General features: G+C 34.7%; 1 protein-coding gene across 2 annotated transcripts in view; it reads right to left on the bottom strand.

The window, feature by feature from the left end:
• LOC150100481 (arginine and glutamate-rich protein 1-like) overlaps positions 1-19,924 on the bottom strand; it is a 179,940-nt gene that overhangs the window by 9,611 nt on the left and 150,405 nt on the right. For both annotated transcript variants that reach the window (XM_090402832.1, XM_090402833.1), the window contains one exon: positions 15,591-15,674. In XM_090402832.1, the coding sequence (XP_090258958.1) occupies positions 15,591-15,674 (84 nt within the window). The remainder of the gene's footprint in view (positions 1-15,590; positions 15,675-19,924) is intronic.

Genomic DNA, 19,924 nt, shown 5'->3' with positions numbered 1-19,924 from the left:
GTTTGTTGCACTACTTCAGCATCTAAAGATGGCATTCAACAAGAGACATACGTCAGCGGCTTGGAGGACTTCTATATGAAAGTCTGGCTCTGCCTTGGATTTTTCACAGTGGATGTGTTGCGGAAACTGCTATATGTATGTGCCGAAGAATGTGAAGGATCTATGGACTGTGTGGCTAAATGAGAAAAATGAAAACGTCAACCTATATGAGAAGTGTCGGGATAGACTGGAGCAATTAGGAATGGAAGCAGACGTCGGGACCGTAGTGGAAGAGTTTCAGCAGGAGTTTGTAAAAATGAAAAGTGACCTTCATCTCCTGCAAGAGGAATTGGAAGTGCTCAGTAAGGAATTCTGGAAATTAAAACTGAGTTAAATGTGTTGAATAGAGAAATTAGGACTATGGAAATTACTTTAGCTGAAGTAAGTAGAACAGGATTAATGGAGAGTCTTTGGTGAATGATGAAGTAATAAATAGCATGGGAGTGACTGGGAGTCAACAGACAAGCGGTGAAGAAGAATTGAGACGTGAAAGTAAAGGAGCATTGAGGAAACGTAATGAAACTGGGAGAGTCATGCTGAATAGCGTAGAAAATGAGACCACAAGTGACGCTTGTTTGAATTTGAATGAAGTTATGAGTGGTACAATACATGGTGATTCTATGATTAAGGGTATGCCTGAGGAGTGCTTGGCTGTAGTATCACCAGCCAAGCACTCCTCAATAGAGAGAGTGACTTTAGCAATAAAAAGAGGGCATGATGCAGTTATGATGGGTACAAATGACCTATGTGATAGTAAAAGATTTAAGAACATTGTTAGATATCGTGAAGAAGAAAAGTGTCAAAGGGAGGATAGTGTGTGCTGCCTCGTTTTGACAATTATGAGTTAAGTAGACAAGCGATGATAATGAATAATATGATTGCAAGAATGTGCAAAAAAAGAGATCTGGAATGTGTTTGAAGGCAAAAGACAGCTGTATGCAAGAGATGGGTTGCATCTGAACATGGAAGGTCATAAGCGATCGAAGAAGTTATTGTTTTCTGAACAAGTTGAGTAATTGGGCAGGGAAACTAAAATTGAAAAGGTTGAGTGTAAGAGGGAGAAACTTATGCAGTGAATGTATATTTATTGATCCTTATTTGCAGAATAAATTGCAGAATAGAGTGCATAAAAATCGGCATGGGACTACTGAAATTAGTGACATGTATATCAGTTCTAAAGCTGGTACAAGAACCAAAGGGAATCTGCAATTTTTGTATATACTAATGCAAGAAGCATTCAAAATAAGAGGGAAGAATTTTTGGCATTAGCCAGTGCAATCTCACCAAAAGTTGTAGGCATTAGTGAAACTTGGCTGTCAGCAGAAGATGTGGTTACTGGAATTGAATACGATGGGTACAGTATTTTCAGGGAGAATAGAGAAAATAGAATGGGGGGAAGGAGTACTGTCGATGATAGCTGATGAGCTGCAGCCAAAGAAAGTAGTTTATCAAGACGATAGACATGTGAATGATAGTTCATTTGAGGCAGTCTGGTGTGAAATAGTGACCAATGCAACCAAATATACAGTTGATTGCTGCTATAGGCCAGGGGGTAATATTGAATTCGTGCATCAGCAAATTAGTGCAATGAGTGCAGGGTTAGTGATTATTATGGGGGATTTTAATTATGGTGATATCAATTGGAAGGAGGAAATATCAGCAATTACTTCAGGCATCTAGAATATCCTTATCTTCTGTTTTCATATCATCTTTGATTCCTTTTACAGTACTCTTTCCTCCATTTCTAAGCTTTTTCATACTCTTACCTAAATCTTCCCATGGCTTTTGTTTAACTAATTTTACACACAGCTTCAAGTGCATTCGTATTTCTTCTCTTACATATTCTTTGTATTCTTTTAGAACATCTGCCAACTTATTTGCTAGGAACTTTTGGTGCACTTTCTTCTTTAACTTCTTGTGTCTACCATGGCATTCTTATTTTTCTATCCTTGCAGACAACTTCACTACATACCTTCCTAGTTGAATTGATGTCTTCTTCAGAGTTTGCAACTGAGACTTCAAGGGTTGGTTCTTGTTTTCGATTTGTTTCATTTTTTCTTCAATAATGTTTGTATAGTTGAGTCAATAATATATCATGTCTGTAAATTTTGTGTACTTCTGCCTAGTTGGAATGTTTTACACATACATACATACATCTTCAAGGCCCACTCTTCCTAATTGGGTTGTGGGGGCAACAGCTGCAAGAGGAACTTCCAATGGTCACGATCCTCTGCCACCAAGCTCAGGTGTTCTGGTGGGATTCCCAAACATGTCCACCCAAGGTTTTAGATATAATCTATCCAGCGAGTCCTTGGCCTTCCATGTGGCCTCCCACCCTCTGGCTTGGCAAAGAGGGCCTGCTGAGGGAGCCTCTCATGTTTTACACACTGATGAAAAATTCCCAACATCTGGAAGTAAACAAGGTCACTGATACCATTAAGGAGATAGGTGAAGTGATGTTCTTTGAACATTTTAGGACTCCCATAAATACCAGCAGTAACATAGTGTTTTAACTTTGATTGTGTCTTCATCTGACCAAGTTATATTATTTATGAGAGATCATTTTGAACAATATGCATTTTCCATGTGGGATAAGAATTGAATCCTTTCATGCATATTTTTATCTTTTAACAATAATGTTATTATTTTATCTGGAATTTGAGAATATTAATATTTTGCTAAGTTACAACCAGGAGGTTGAGTATGCAAAAGTATGGAATCTGAACACGAGACTGATTTGCTGTCATCATTGGCAACTTGTATACATTATCTAATTTTACATTAGATCTATTTTAGAAATAAGTTTCAGTGATATTGTAAAGGTATTAGAGCTATTGCACAAACTAAATAAGAAATCAGCAACAGAGACCGATGGGATATTAGCATGTGTACTAAAAGAGTATTCAGCTGAACTGGCAATTCCTTTGACCAGGCTGTTTAATATGAGTCTCAGAATAGGGAAGATTCCACAGGAATGGAAAGAATGTATGGCATTTCCATTGCACAAGGGTGGTGCAAAGACCGATGTATCCAACTATCGACCAATTAGTATGTCAGGAGTGGTGGTGAAGATTTTGGAAAAATTAATGCTCACATTCAGAAATGGGTTGACAGTAAATCTCTACTTTGCAACAAATAACATGGGTTTACTAAGAGAAGGTCATGTTTTAGCAACTTGCTCACATTCTATAATAATGTTACCAATGAGCTAGACAAGGGGAATGGATACACCATGATACTTTTGGATTCTACTAAAGCTTTTGACAGAATACAGCATGGCAGACTACTGCATAAATTGGAGAAAATGGGTCTGTGTTATTAGAATATTATCATGGATAAGAGGATGGCTGACTGACAGATATCAAAAAGTGGTATATGAAAGATGTGAATCTGCAAGATCTAAGGTAACCAGTGGTGTACCACAAGGATCTTGGTTCACAGTTATTCAATCTGTACATTAATGACATTGGGAAGGATTTGACATGCAAAGTACAGCTATTTGTTGATGACGCAAATATAGGCAGGGTATTCAGGAATGCAGTTGATATGCAATACTTGCAAAATGATTTGAATAGGCTGAAATTGTGGGCATGGGAAAATGGATGTCAGTAAACATAAAGTCATGCACTCTGGTGTGATTGGATATCCAATGTCGTATTATATTAGCAGGATTATGCTAGAAGAAACTGATCAGGCTAGGGATCTTGGAGTACTAGTAGATAGGAAGTTGAAATTCAGGGGCCCATGTAGCAAAGATTGCAAATACAACTCAAAAGATAACTGCAATTCTGAAACAAACTTTCACATGTAAAGATAAGGATATCATTTTGCCTCTTTACAAGGCTATGATAAGACCTGACTTGAACTATTGTGTGCAGGTCTGGTCTCCTTGTTTCCATTCTGATTCTGATACAGTGGAGAGAGTGCAAAGGAGAGTGTTTAAAATGATATCAGGATTGTGGAATACCAATTATGAAGACAGACTGAGAATTTATAGACTGCAGACACTAGCAAACAGGAAAAAGAGGGTGGATATGATTCAGACTTACAAACTCCTGAAAGGGGTCACAGGATTTCATTTGATGGAATTTTTCATTATATAAAAGGTCAAGAGGGCATCCTTGGAAACTGAGAATGAATATTGCCAAGAAGGGGGTGATGGATATCTAGATTTTTTTCTCATAGCATGGTGCATGACTGGAATGGATTGCCATTGGATGTATGTGTGCAAGCAGTGTGAATGAATTCAAGAACAAGTATGTGGCCTGAATCATTGAGGATGCAATATGCACTGTCGGTGCCAGGTTATTTTGCGCCCTAGGCAAAATTTACAAGTGCGCCCCTTATTTCATAAACTAAAATGTTTTCTAATTGACATTAAACAAAATAACATTGTCTTTCAGGTTAAATTAATAGGGCTTTTTTTAATTTTCTCTTTTAATTCATTTGAAAATTCTCTGTTATAATTCATTTACAAAAAAAAAAGTTATAAAATACCGAAATTTAATATTTTAAAATGTTAACGTTTTAAAATATTTATCTTAACTGAATTTTAAATAGCGGTAAGTTCAAATCATTTAGGTAAGGACCAAGAGTTAAATAGTAAAATAGTGTGATGTGCGAGGGATAAGGAAAAAGAATCGATACCTAAATCATATATCACTATTTAATTTTAATTTAATTTAATTCTTCTCCAGTTCAAAATACACTTAATTGTCTGTCAGATTAAACTAATTCCCATGCTCGTTCTATATTTTCACATCTTCAGTGAATTTGTGGTTTCCCAGATCTTTCATCACCTCTCATCATCATCTTTCTCTCCCTTTTTAAACCTCTTATGCCACACATATGCTAGACTTCTTCATTGCATCATCACCATAAACCACTCTTAACATGTCTAGTTTCACTTGTGCTTTTGCCTAACTTTGCACACTTGATGATTTCCACAACACGATTGCTCTAAATTCTGTTCACTTATTTTCTGCCAAAAGCAACAGAGGCTTGAAAAGTTGTGAGACTTGTCACAGCTTGGCTACTACTGGCTTGATGCAACTGCACAGACATATCCACACATGCAGTTACATGGTTCTGCCTGACTTGCCATATGTATAATGGTATGAGGACTTTCCAAGAATTTAATTGTCACACCTCTTATTTACTGGCCTGGTTGGGGCCAAATGGAGTGGATCTTTGCTCCTCAGTGAAAAAGTCGTGTGAGAGATGAATTTCATCACCCAATGTCAGATCACCAACAGGCTCATATGAAGGCCTGAAGTAACTTCCACTTTTGGTTTCTGAAATATTTAACCCTTATCCCACTTACAGTACTAATGTACGATAGATCTACAACCTTTCAGAGATGGGATTAACATAAAAATATATATGATCCAGAAAAATATAAATTACCAATGGCATCTTGCTGAATTATTTCATTACTTCTGATATACATAATCATGAAATCCCTCAAACCAAGGATGGTTTGAGGGATTTTCAAACCATGTTTTCGTTACTTCAGCAGAAAAGAAAATATATAATGTTGTCCATTATACTAACTTATTTACTTCCTTTGGATATAGTAGTCAGACCAACCACTAAATCTGGCTATGCATTAAAAAATAGTATGGACCATTCCAGGTGTTGATTCAGTCCAATAAACACTGTTGAGTTGTACATGTCCTCTGTACTTTTATGCTTCACATGTATCTCCTTGTGAGTAGTTCTTGTGATAGAGTAGGCATGTCAAGATAATAGGTATGTCGAAACTTTAACATTTTGACAGCATTTAGTGTATTTATTCATTGTGTTTAACCCTTATCCCTAATATATTACACTGCAGTCTCACACTTGTAACATTTATTTTCCTATGTTATGCTCTTCCATGTTGATTACATTTTTGATTATTCACATGTGAAGTTTATATTTGTTTAATTTTCACCATGTTTCCCTTCTACTCATTTCATTCTCTCCACATCTATCATCACAGTTTCAAGTCAGGCTCATAGTTTATTTGCTCTCCTCTAATGTTTCATTAATGTTTCTTATATTTATGATTCAAAATGATATTGAAATAGTAAAAAATACATACAATTTTTATTAAACACTTTCAGTGTTTTTAAGTTCAAAATAGGTCACGTTTAATGTTACAAATTTTAATTAAAAAAAAACACTCAGAATGCATACAATTCTTACAAATAGTCATTATCTACTTGTCAACATTTATATGCCAACAGGTGTAGTTTTCACATGATCAATGGATTCTTGCATGTTCAACAAATGTGCAATCATCTAATGATTGGATATAAACTTCCAACATCTAGTGATTGGATGAAAACCATGCGGAAACATACCCAAACATACATTATGGATGATAAATGAGTAATCGTCATTGCTAAATTTAATTATCCGAACATCAATAGGATAGCAGTGAAATCTCATGAAAAGAATGAAACCAAATTTATTCAGCTGTTACAAGACAACTTCTTTGAGGAAGTGATGGAAGGAACTTGAGGTTAAACATCTTTCCAAATACTGATGTGTCAGTGATCATGCTATACTGACCTGGAAGTGGGCTAAGTATATAGATGGTCCATTAAAAAAAAAAGTTATATGCTGAACTACAAAGCATAAATTATGACCAACTGGGAAGTATATAGGTTCTGTCCCACAGTATCAGTTGTATGGTAAGGATATAGCCAAGGCATGGGCCTGATATAACTTTTTTTAAATAATTTATACACTTTTTTCTGTCATGTTGTACCATCGTTTTATGTTGTGGTTTAAGCCAATAAGAATAATACATTCTGGTTAGCTAAATCAAAGATTAGAACCTAAATAGAATGGGAGAGGAAAGATTAGAAAAACAAGTGTTCTCTGCCAGGTTGGCAGGAAAAAAAACCAGAGGAAGACCAAGATATAGGTGGATTGATACAGTAAAAAGTGCCTTAGAAGATAGAAATATAAGATCTGATAATGTTGGAGGTCTTGACAGCTAACAAATTGATTTGGAGAAAAATTGTAGATAGGAAGTTATTAATGATGTAAGTTTCATGTAGTACTCTCATATCCTATACACTCCTTAAGGGTACATGTCAGGAATTTGATGATGACTTTTTTCTGTCATACTTTTCATGCTCAGACTGAGTTTTCCATACAATACTTGATTTACAAGTTTCTAGCCTGCACCTTATAAATTTTCATACCTGACATCATTCTTATGCACAAGGTATTACTTCCACATCATCTTTTTCTTAATAATCTTTTGCTTAATAAGATTGTGCATCCATTTCACTGCTATCCCGTTTATTCTCAAACTCAAGGGATTAGATGGTTTATTGAAGTTAGCTTTATAATAGGCTGAACTTAAGGGTTAAAGAGGTCTTGTTAAATTAATTTTTAAAGATATCTCTGATTTTCAAAAGAATGGTGATGAGTTGCAAGTTATGCAAAATAAAATGTTGTTTAAGAATACTTGACTATTTATTTCAAAATAAATATTCAGATGCAAGTAAGCTTAATTTTGTAACAGAGGGTTAGGGATAAGAAGTGCTACCTGTTGTCATAAATTGGAATTACTTCACATTTTGGAAACAGCAGTGGGGGGGGGGGGGCATATCATTGAGAATATATTCATGCAAACTAACTTTTGACAGGGACAAACAGTCTACAAAGAAATTAGCTTATTAAATTAATTACATAAGATATTATCCCTGGTTAAAATAAAACTTTATTACATTCATTGGAGGTTGTCTGTGATCCAATAACAATCCAATAAATGAGATAATCTTTTAGAATGAAAAAAATGTGTAAATTATGTGAAAAAAAAATAAGATAATACATTTTCAATGCATTTAGAATAAAGCTGAAAATTCACTCGCCACTAATCTCTAACAAATCGCCTGTGGTGAGTGGATTTCTCGGACCCTGAGTAGCAGTATACAAGAGTGTTAAAAGCACTTTTTAAGTTATGGATATAAGGAGTTGGATTAAAAATAAAGCATGTGATCAAAGACTAGACCACAGATATAAGACTTCTGAGAAAAATTAGGGGAATGAAGAGATAACATCAATGGCAGAATCACATTAAAAATGTGATCAGGGGTTATCAAAAGTGGTATGGTCACTTAAAGAGAATGGGAGAAGAAAGGCTAGTCAAAGAGGTGTTTGATGCCAAGATGGTGAAAGAAATACAGAAGAAGATCAATGTGTAGGTGGACTGATTCAGTCAGAAGTATCTTAGAAGTATAATTAGATACGGCAATATTGAAGTGCTGACAAGGAATAGACTACTAATTCGGAGGAAAGTTGTTAATAGGAGATTAATAATTAATATAAACTTAATCATGTAGTGCTGTCATAGCAGCTTGAACATCCCTTGAGGGTGTGTGTGTATGTCAGGAAATTGATGATTCCAGTCAATACTATTGAAAGCTTTCTCCGGGTCAAGATATACTATAAGAATATTTTTATTCTTCTCAAGTCTTTTTTCTATAATTGTTCTAAGAGAGATGGTTGATTCTCTTGTCCCCTTGTTGTTTCCTGAATGCAAATTGGTCAATGCCAATATATTCTTAAGTCTTATTTGTTAATCTTTTTTTTTCATATTACTGTTAGTAGTATTTTTTAAGCATGTGATATTAAACTTTGATGTTTTTCATACTTGTTTATTTTAAGAATGGGAATGACAGGCATTATGTAAAGTCACTGGGAATGATTTCAGTTTCATATATATCCCTTATAATCTTGAATAGGTATGACGTAATTATATTCTGAAGATGTTATTAATTCTGAGGGAATGTTATCAACACCTGGTGCCTTGCTAGAAGACAATTCATTTAGCACCCATTCTAATTCATCTTCTAATATGGGTGGGGCAATTTCATCCACAGCAAGCCTTGTTTCATCTTCTATGGCCTTAGTGGCTATATCTTTTCCTTTATAGGGTTCTTCTAATTACTTCTTTCTTTATTTTTAATAATTATGCTTCCTGTGTTTTTTCTGGCTTATTCCTGAGATACCCAGTGGCATATGTACTGGTGGGATTATGCTAGAAGAAATTGATAAGGCTAGCATCTTTGATTTTAGCAAAAAAAGCAAGTTGAAGAGACACATACAGTAGTAAAGATTGCAAATACAAGTGAACAATTGCAATGCTTAAATAAATACTGACATGTAAGGATAACATCTCATCTGAATTATTGTGCAAATTCTCCTGGTTTCCAAGGTGATGCAAACATGAGAGAGAGAGAGTGCAAAGGAGAGTCTTAAAGATGATATTGGGATTATGGTATGTAAACTAGCAGGTAGACTGAGAATTTGCAGACTGTAAACACTAGCAAACATCTCTAGTGGAATGCCTTCCTCTCAGCATTCACAACTTCACATACTTTGGCACCACCACAACAGCAAGACTTTAACTCCTTTCCATACTATTTCCTTTCTCCAGATCCATATACTTGTTATGATATTGTTACAGAAGTTATCCATGTTGGAATGAAGGCCTTCAATTCCCACTCTGTTCAAAATTCCTGTATCCAAGCCATGGAATTTCAAAAAGTGTGCTTGTTTAAGAAATGAAAATAGCTTATTATAAGCAACTTGAGATAAAACTATAGCTTCATTCACAGCCTACAATGATGAAGCACTTTCTAGTGTTTCAGGCTTTAATGAAGGCTATGTCTGACTTTGAAAGCACTAAATGTAGAAACTCACCATCAGTGCAAATGGTAGTTGCACTGATGGTCCCTCTTAAAAGCTGTTTGGACAAACTTTTGTCCATCTGTATTTTCATCTCTTTCTCATTCAAATGGTAGTACTGCAACATCACCTGAAGATAAAGTGATCTCTTGGTATCGTTCTTCTAGTCCAACTGCTACAGAAATGACAAAGGCAAATCACCTTTTCCTTTACTTGAGCATTGCATCACATACCTTCTTCCAGAAAAACATCAGAAAGATCTTTGAAAACCTGTTTACCCAAAAAGGCTTCAGGTCCTGACAGAATCCTACCAATTGTGATTAAGAGATGTATTCTTGAACTATGTTATACTCAGCTAGCATCCGCCCTGCAACATGGAAGTAAGCCATGCATACATAAGGCCAATTCCAAAAAAAAAAATAATAATAATAATATAAGTGTCTTCCTTCAAATTATCAACCATTGCTCTCACCTGAGTGTTGTCTAAAATAATGGAGAAAGTCATCAACAGTAAACTTTTTCAACTCCTTGAGAATGTCAACTAATCAGTAACTACTAATATGGATTTCACCAATCAAAATCTATGGCAGATCTCTTCACCTACATCATCCACCTCTGGCCATGTGCCATGGAAAAGTTTGAAGAAGCAAATTGGTTGTGAATAGAGGTTGCTTCTAGAAGAGCAACCTCTATTCACAGCTTTGCTGATGATAGCACTTTCCATTCATATTACAAACTCTCTAGTGCTCAAACTTCATGGTCATCTACAGTAATTGCCTAGACACCAATCTCCACATCATCTGTAAATGATTATTATTATTATCTGAGACCTCCAGGGAGTCAAGGACTCATCGAGGGAGGCTGTAAATTACCCCACCCAGCTATGATACCTTCCCTTAAATTCATTTACACGAGATGCACTCACTACCCCTAAGGACAAATTATCCCACTCGCTCTCTGGGAGAAAAACCTAGCTCTTATCCCTTTCTTGACTGAGCACAACCTTAACTTCCATGGATGCCCATGTGTTCTCTCCCTGCCTTCCATATAACAAAAAATTTATAGATCTCTATCATATCACCCCTCTTTCTCCTGTTAACAAGAGTCTGCAATCCACATACAATCTGTCTTCATAATCTAAATCCCATAATCCAGATATAATCTTTGTAACTCTTCTTTGCACCCTTTCCATGGCTTCTTTATCCCCTTGGAACCAGGGAGACCAAATCTGCGCACAGTAATCCAGGTGTGATCTTATCAAAGTCTCCTAAAGAGGCAAAATTACTTTCTCATTCTTGCATGTCAAGGTTCATTTCAACATAGCAATTATCCTCTGAGTTGTATTTGCAACTTTTGCTATGTGACCTTGGAACTTTAAATTCTTACCCACCAATACACCAAGATCCCTTGCCTCTTCAGTTTCTTGTAGTATAACCCTGCTAATATAATATGCCACTGGAACTCTAATCATGCCAAAGTGCATAACTTTACACTTACTAACATTAAACTGACAGCCATTTTTGTTTGCCCAGATTTCCAGTCTATTCAAATCATTTTGTAATTGCTGAATATCAGTAGCATCCCTGATTGCCCTGCCTATCTTCGCATCATCAACAAACAATTGCAAATCTGATGATAGACTCTGATCGAAGTCATTAATGTACAGATTGAACAATAATGGCCCAAGGACTGAACCCTGAGGTACACCATTGGTTACCTTAAATCTGACAGATTCACACCTACTGTATACCACTTTTTGATATCTGTCTGTCAACCATCCCCTGATCCAAGTCAATAAATTATATTTCAATCCCATATTCTCCAGTTTATGCAACAGCCTATTGCTGTTGTGGTATCCTATCAAATGCCTTTGAAAAATCCAACATTATCATAGTGTATCTATTCCCTTTATCCAACTCTGCTGTAACACTGTTATAAAATATGAGCAAATTGCTAAAACATGACCTTCCTTTTTACTTTTTAACCATTCTGTTCCCTGCAGAGTATAGAATGCTTGTCTACCCATTTCTGTATGCAAGTTCTTACCAGAGATACTAATAGGTCGGTAGTTAGACACATCAGTTTTTGCACCACCCTTGTGCAATGGAACTATCATACATTCTTTCCATTCCTGTGGTATCATTCCTGAGCTGAGACTCAAGTTATACAAATGTGTGAAAGGCCTAGCCAATTCAGCTGAACATTCCTTCAGCAAACAATCTGATATTCCATCTGTCCCCATTGACAAATTCCTATCCAGGTTATGATACCTCATTTTCATGAACCTCTAACTCTTCATCCAACGTAGCAGTAGCACTGTGCACCATACTACATACACCTGGTTGATATATCTTAGCAAAGTGAGCACTCGTTAAATGAACAATCTCCTTAGCTTCCGACACTCGTGTACCATCTGCATTCAATAAAGTTATTCTTCCATATTCATTCTTTCTTTTGCTTGCGGCATAACGATAAAATTCTTTTGGATTGCCTTTAGCTTGCATGTCCAATTTCTTTTTATACTCTATTTTAGTTTTTCTCACAATACTCGTTACTTTTCTTGCCTGAGCTTTATATATTTCATAACTCCTCTCACTCTTATTCTCACAATATTCTTTCCACATCATCTTCTTGTGGATCTCTTGCTTAATAAGGCTGCACATCCATTTCACTCCCAACCTATTTATTCTTCGAACACTACGGATACATTGAGATACTGCCTCATTTAAGCACTTTTTCAAAGATTTCCATGCATTGCTGACATTTTTTCCATTCAGTAACTGATACCATGGGACCAAAGATAGTATTCTTCTAAGTCAATCATAATTTCCAGTTTTGTAGTTCAGCATGTAGCCTGTTTTAATTGGAGCTTCAATAGAAGTAGATACTTCCCAAGAAAGAACAGCATGATCACTGTCACCGATTGGTGGTAAATTAGCCATATTCTTGACAGGGATCCCTTCTGACGTTATGAGCAAATCCAACACTCTTTGACCTCGAGTTCCTTCTTTCACATGCTGCTTGAGAAAGTTGTCTTGCAACAATTCAATAAATTCCTGTTCTTTCTTATCATGAGATTTCTCTTCTACCCAATCAATGTTTGGAAAATTAAAGTCACCCATAAGGCAATGCATTTCTTTGTCCTCTACAACTGAGCTGCCAGGTCTGTAGCAACACCCCACCATATATTTTATTCTGTTAACCTCCACTTCACACCAGCATATCCGTTACACTCGATCCCACTTACCATATCTGATTCTGATAGCCAGGTTTCACTAATGCCAACAATCTTAGGCCACATCGTATTCAATAAAGCAACAAACTCAACCCGTTTGTTTCTGCTCCTGGCATTTGTGCATAGACAAATTATGACCTAGCCTATTCTTATAATTAGATATGTAATCTATTTGGTCTTGTTCTAGAATTTTCTCTTTTCCCTCCCCAGACATACTTAAAAGATCCAAACCCAAAGCATATTCTTCCACTCCTTCATCACATACATAACCATGTTCAAAGGCATTCATATCTTTATCACATTTGTATACCATAACTGAACTTTCACACACATTTTCCCCATCCTCCCTTGAGGATCTAGTTTCCCTGACTCTCTGCATTGGGTCTCATACTAAGAAGTAACTTCTCCAGGTTTCTGATGCCAAATGAATTCAAGTGCAGGCTATCATTCTTATACAAATCTTTTCTGCCATCAAACACACCCCACACATCTAAAAACTCACATTCATATCTTCTACATAGCCTGCACATGAAATCATTTGCTATCATCGCCCTCCTTCTTAACTCAGTACTGTCATATCTAGGTAGTAATCCTACAATTTTTACTCGGTCACATTTCTTTCTTGTTTCTTCCAACAGACCTTTCATATCTTCTCTCATACTATGTTTGTCACCACTTAAATTATTAGTACCTACCAACACTACCATTTCTTTTACATTTATTTTTTGGTTTTCAATTACGTTTATCATATTTTTAATTTTTGCTCCCGGGAAACTAGAAGTGGTGACTCCCTTGGCAAGCGCAAATTTTAAAATTGAGTCACCATACCATATTACCAATTTTTCTTAGATATTAACTGATTTACTTTCTTGTTATTAATATTTTGATTTCCATGCTCGGTATTTTTCTGCCTGTTCTTGTTCTCATCCTTTTTCTTATCCTGTCGAAGTTTAGACAAACGTTTTTCCACCTTTTCCAATTCCCTGGTCGATTTCCTAATAATTTCTTTTAACCAAGCTATTTCTAATGTCAGTGTTTCCTCAGATAAATTATTGTCATCACTGCAGCAGTGCTTTTGTTCAGGACAAACACTCTCCTCAGTAGCAACAACTTTAGCTTTAGTCACCGCCATGTTACGACGAGTTTTTGGCACCATTTTTCAGAGTAGTAAAAACAATAATATTCTGAAATTATGTTATAAAATGTTCTAGTACAATAACTACACTAAAAAACTACAATAATATATTAAAAATACACAATTAAATCTAAGAAAACACTTAATAAATTAACAAAAATGAAATCTTTCAGGAGCTCTCTGACAGTACATCTTTTCACCTGCTAGCCTCGACACCATGATGATGCAATTAATGATGATGCAATAACAACCTAGTCAGTTTTGTCATTTTTCTTGCACAAAAAGAGACCTTAGTTTTTCCTTTACTTTTGACAATACTCAACTCAAACTGACTGACTGACTACTAGCCTTTCCTGGCATAATCACATCACATCACTTCTATAGCATTCTGTTTCCAGAAAACCTGGCATCTTTTTGCTCAAGATGTTACTTTTCACCTGTCCATTTATTTACTATGTAGAAATCTCGAATCCACCCAACTTTGGAATACTGTTGTCAGATTTTTGGTGATGCAACTAAAGCTTCTCTAAAAATTATTGATGCTATTCAAAAGAGAACAGCTCAGTTAATGACTCCTCTCTCTCTCCCAGATTTTCTTCAGTGACTGTGTAACAGACGGTCAGTTTTTGCATTCTCTCTCTTTTACAGGTATTTCCATGGGCATTGTTCAGCAGAACTAGCATCCATTATGCTCCTCATTTCTGATAAAACTATAGTGACACAAGTAACAGCTGGCCAAGATCCTTTTTACAATTTAACTGACTCAGTGAAACAGCTACTCTCGATTATCTTTCATTCCATCTACCTTAGTTCTGTGGAATACACTAGCCTAGACTTCATAAAGTATTCTCTCGACTACAACTGCCAGCTCTTTAAGAGGAATATCAACTGATAGCTTTGCTCATGATTTCAGTGCACATACGACATTTATTTACTGTAGACTTTGAAGCCTCTAATGTGTGTGGAAGTTATTTATATATAAACTGAATGAAGTGATTCATTCACACTGTTCATCAACTGGAACCAAGGATTAAGTCTGCATGACACACATGTAAATCTTTGATTTCATCTCCAAAACTTTAATGATGTAAACAATCACTTGGAAATACTACAAAAGAGTAGATGACAAATGCTCAGTTTTGCAACATGCATCTCATCCTTACATATTATTACAGTGTTAGTGGCTTAAGAATTCTTTGTGTTAAGTAATTTGCTCTTAGACCACAAAGAAGCTTCAGTTTTTGGTAGCAAAACTTGTCAGAAATCTTATTTTAAAATTTTGTAGTATCCTTTTAATGACATTAAAATATCAGTTTCTATCACACTTAAAGACTTTCAGTAACAATACTGTATTATCTTGATCTGAAAATTCATATTGTAACAAATGTCTGCATAGTATGATAATTAAAATTTATGAGATTAAAAACCTAAAATCTCAAATCTTAATTCTATAATTATACAGTAAATATGAAATTCGATAATAATTACCAATTTTCTTTGAGCTTCTTCTATTTTTCGATTATTCTCCTCAAGTATATTTTCCAGTTCCATTCGTTTTTTACGTTCTTCTTCCTATAAGATGAAAGTAAACACAGTCAAAGGCTATGGCCAAGGTGTACACACGCACACTCAGACACACACATACATATAAAGTTTATAGTAGTTAATCCTGTAAAGTAAATTCTTCAAAATCAGTTCCCGATATTAACATTATCAATTATATAACTCTTTACCCCTCCCCCCCGTAAATATTCAACATCTAAGATTAAACAGTTATAATATTTTAAATATTTATACAGGTAGATAGATATATATATATATATATAGACTGAGCAACGTAAAGATAAAATACACTTTGTAGGAGTAGAGAGAAAAAATATCAATATGCACAATAAATATGTGACAATGCATTTATAAAATATCTGTATTTGGTATTTTTCTCTCATGATGTATAATTTCAAAATTTTCAAACTAATCTTCCATGGAACTGACAATGAAGAACGCGCAGTGGTGTTCTGTAGGACTTGCATAAGCAAGGACAGCAGTCAGAAATCCTACAGAATCTGATTTACCAAGAAAGAAGTAAACTCAATGCATTCTCTCAAGTGCATATGCTCAGTCAAGCTCACCAATACATATAAATTTGTCAGTTATACATATGCTAACTTTCCATCTCTCTTTCTTCCATTCTTTCTTTTTTTCTGTCTCTCTCTCTCTCCTCTGATACAAATGCGTGCATGCACGCATATACACACTCACACAGACAGACAGAAACACACATATGCATGCACACACATACACGCACACACACACAAGCAAAAATAATTAAAATAAAATGCCTCTTACAAAAAACATATCTATAACATGACCATTAGAAGGCCAATTTCATGCCAGTTGTGAATAATATTAAAAACTGATGTCTTCCGATGTGACTAATTACAATAAACAAAACAATAAAGAACAAGTGACTACCTTTAAAGCCATGACTGTGGTAAAAATTGCAGTATCCATACCTGCCTGCTTTCTCTGTCTTCAAACAGCTAATTCCACATGCTGGCAGCTAATTCTTTAGTTTTAGGAAAGGAGTGGATATTAGCAGCTGCCAAAAAATTAATTTTATGCTCACCTTTCATGCTCTAAAGAAGCTAGAAGTTGTTTCACAACAGCAATTGGGACAAATATAGTCTGCAGTCTCTAATAAATAATGAATGTAGGTTAGGTTAATTATAAACAAACCTGAACAATTATATAGTTCACAAGATATAAGAAGAACATCTTATATTTTATCGCTGTTCTGTTAAGGCAAAACCTGTGTCATTCATGTCACTGCTCCAACCCACAAGTTGATGGTCAGAAGTCCTTTTCCTGTACCTGTACCTATAAACTTGAAAAACTCAATAACATTTTTATAGCACCTTAAAGTAATTTACTCATATTTTAAGGTATTTATCTAAAATGCTGGAATTTGGACATAAGATAATATATTTATATCTCTTGATGCTATATACAGTAGTGAAACTAACATAATGACAATTTTAGAATATATGGCAAATATATATATATATACATACACACACACACACACACACACACACACACACACAAACCCTGGAGTATAATGAGATTAGTTTTCATTTTAAATGTTATAAAATAAATTTGTCCACTAAAGTTTCACATCACAAAGTGGCAGTTCGGCTAAGTCATATTTAAACTAAAATTCCAATGGGGGGAAAAACATTACCTGAAACTCAACAGAATGAAAACTTATAGTAATGGATATGTAAGCAATAAGACTTTAATGTGCACCTTCATATAAAAAAAATAATTTACTGTTGTTTCATATATCATCAATTTTTTCAAAAATTTTATAGAAATGAATTTACAATGCACATACATAAAAAAAACATTATTTCAACAACAACAAATAAAGGATTATGAAAGAATATGTAGTTAAAATCTTGTATATCTGACACAGAGCATTAAGTATTTTACTGATTAGTTTTTTGCTTTATAAAACCTAATATTACAATAAACCCTACACAGTAAAATGTTTAGTTTCTTGTTTTCATTCTGGGTGAACTAAATGTAAATCAACATTCATTTGACCTCATTTGCTCATAACAAAATCAGATGAGAAAGTCTCAGTTCAACTCCAGATATGGAATAACTAATGTTATTCCATATCTTAATGTTAATGGTAAAGAATCTATCTGTTAAATAGATAAAGGTGTGTGTGTGTGTGTGTGTATATATACATGTAGTAATTACCATTTATCTGACATTCAAAACAACGATCCTTCAATTAACCAACCTACATATGGCAAATGACTTATAGTCATTTGCCATATGTAGGTTGGTTAATATCCGATCCTTCAATTATCAGAATGACAAATTGCCTTCCACTGCAGTCAGATAAAAGGTAGATTACTCTATCTTGCTCTGTGTGTGCGAGACAATTATAAAATATGTATTTATCTATTTATTTAAACAGATAAATTATTTACATTAAAACATGTTTGCTTATTGTGACAGGTAGCAGCCAGGTTCCTTATATAATATGCACAAAAAATAATAATTCATTATTAGTTTTGATATCCACATACAGTATTAATGCGTAACACGATATTGCTTTCACTGGGTGTAATATCTTATCATAAAAAAGTAACTTTAAAGTATCCATGCTTAAAGTGTGTGTCCACCAACCTTCCCAAATAAGACTACAAAAAAAGATGCATACATATGACACAGATAATAATGAGGGATTCTTTACTGCATTACATCAATGATGTAATATTATCTTGGGAATTTTCTAATCTACCTTTTTTTATATGCTAAAACTATGGCCATCATATTAAATTGAGACATCTTATTGATTACAATAACTGAAGTGGATATATGAATGATGTACCCAGGCATCTGCAAACAGTTATGTTACGTTTTTCTTTTCCTTTTTTTGTCTGACTGAACAGTTAGTAGTTAATATATAACTACATTAAATAACATTAACATGGAAGTAGCAGCAGGAGGGGGAAAAAGCCACTATTTTCTATCTCCAGGGTTAGAAAAGGCTTTAAAATTTCAAAGATACATTTGATATAGAAAATGACTATATACTAAAAGCACGAAACTAAAGATGTACTGATTATCTGTTACTGTGTGTGTGTGAGTTTTATGAATCTTTTTAATTAACGCATAATATATACCATTGAATACCTGGTCAACATAAGATGTATTGATGAAACTTACTTAGCTAAAAGATGGATATTTTACAAAATTTCAAGTCATTACTATCCTATAACTCAGTCGATCTGTTGGCAGCCTCTTACTGAATTGTATGTGTTGTGTATATTATACAAATATGAATTCATACATGTTTAGATATATGTTGTATGCATGTGTGTGCACAGACATACACTTAAACAATTTGTTAAACATGAACACATTCACAAACATATATTGATGATCTAGTAATGAAGCTAAACAAAGGCACTTGTTATGTTGTAATCAGATAATCAGTATAAAAGTCTAATAACTCAGAATGCATGAGGCAGGAATTCAACTGATAAACACTACTGTCAATGTTGAATCAAACAAACCAAACATAAGAAAGCAGCTGTCATAATCATTTGTTAAACTTTGAAATCTTGATATTTTTAATGCACCCAATCATTTATAAGAATTTTTTAAGTTTAGAATCATTATTTATTTTGCTAATTACTCAGAAGAATTAAGTTTATTTAATTATTAGTGACCTGTCACAGCAATAAATAATTTGGAAGAGACACCCACATAGTCATTAAAGAATGTGGAGAGGTGATCAGAGGCTTCTGACCCAATGAACAATTTCCCATAACCTTCCCTCTCCCATAAACCAACAATTAAAAGATAAAGACTGAAAATAGGCAAGATACATCCCATTGTTGGGTATGCATCTAGATAGTGAACACAAGGTGGGATGGCAGCTTGTAACTTAGCTGAACAAGGTTCATTTTGTATTTGGTTAAACTACAAACAAACATGATGTTACTACATGAACAAATATCAAACTGGCAGTGTAACCAGGTTAAACAAAATTCCTGCTGTTTTTGCCAGGGTTCCAAAGGGAATAGTCAAAAGTCAGGTAATGAAACAAACTCAAACTCAGCAAAACTGAAGATAGGCACCATCAGCATTAGATGCATCAATGGAAAAGAGGTGAAATTGGCAGAAGAATTAGAAAAGTACCAAGTTGACATGACTGGTGTTATCATCAGATCAGGCAGTTCAAAGCTTTCATGAACACTATTCCAGTTCAGGCCCCTTTTTTTCTAAATCTTCAGTTA

This window comes from Typopeltis vanoorti, chromosome 13, assembly GCF_054136105.1.
Source record: "Typopeltis vanoorti isolate ZY-2024b chromosome 13, IOZ_Tvanoo_1.0, whole genome shotgun sequence".
NCBI classification, from domain to species: Eukaryota; Metazoa; Arthropoda; class Arachnida; order Uropygi; family Thelyphonidae; genus Typopeltis; species Typopeltis vanoorti.
This window is presented reverse-complemented; position numbering and strand designations above follow the sequence as displayed.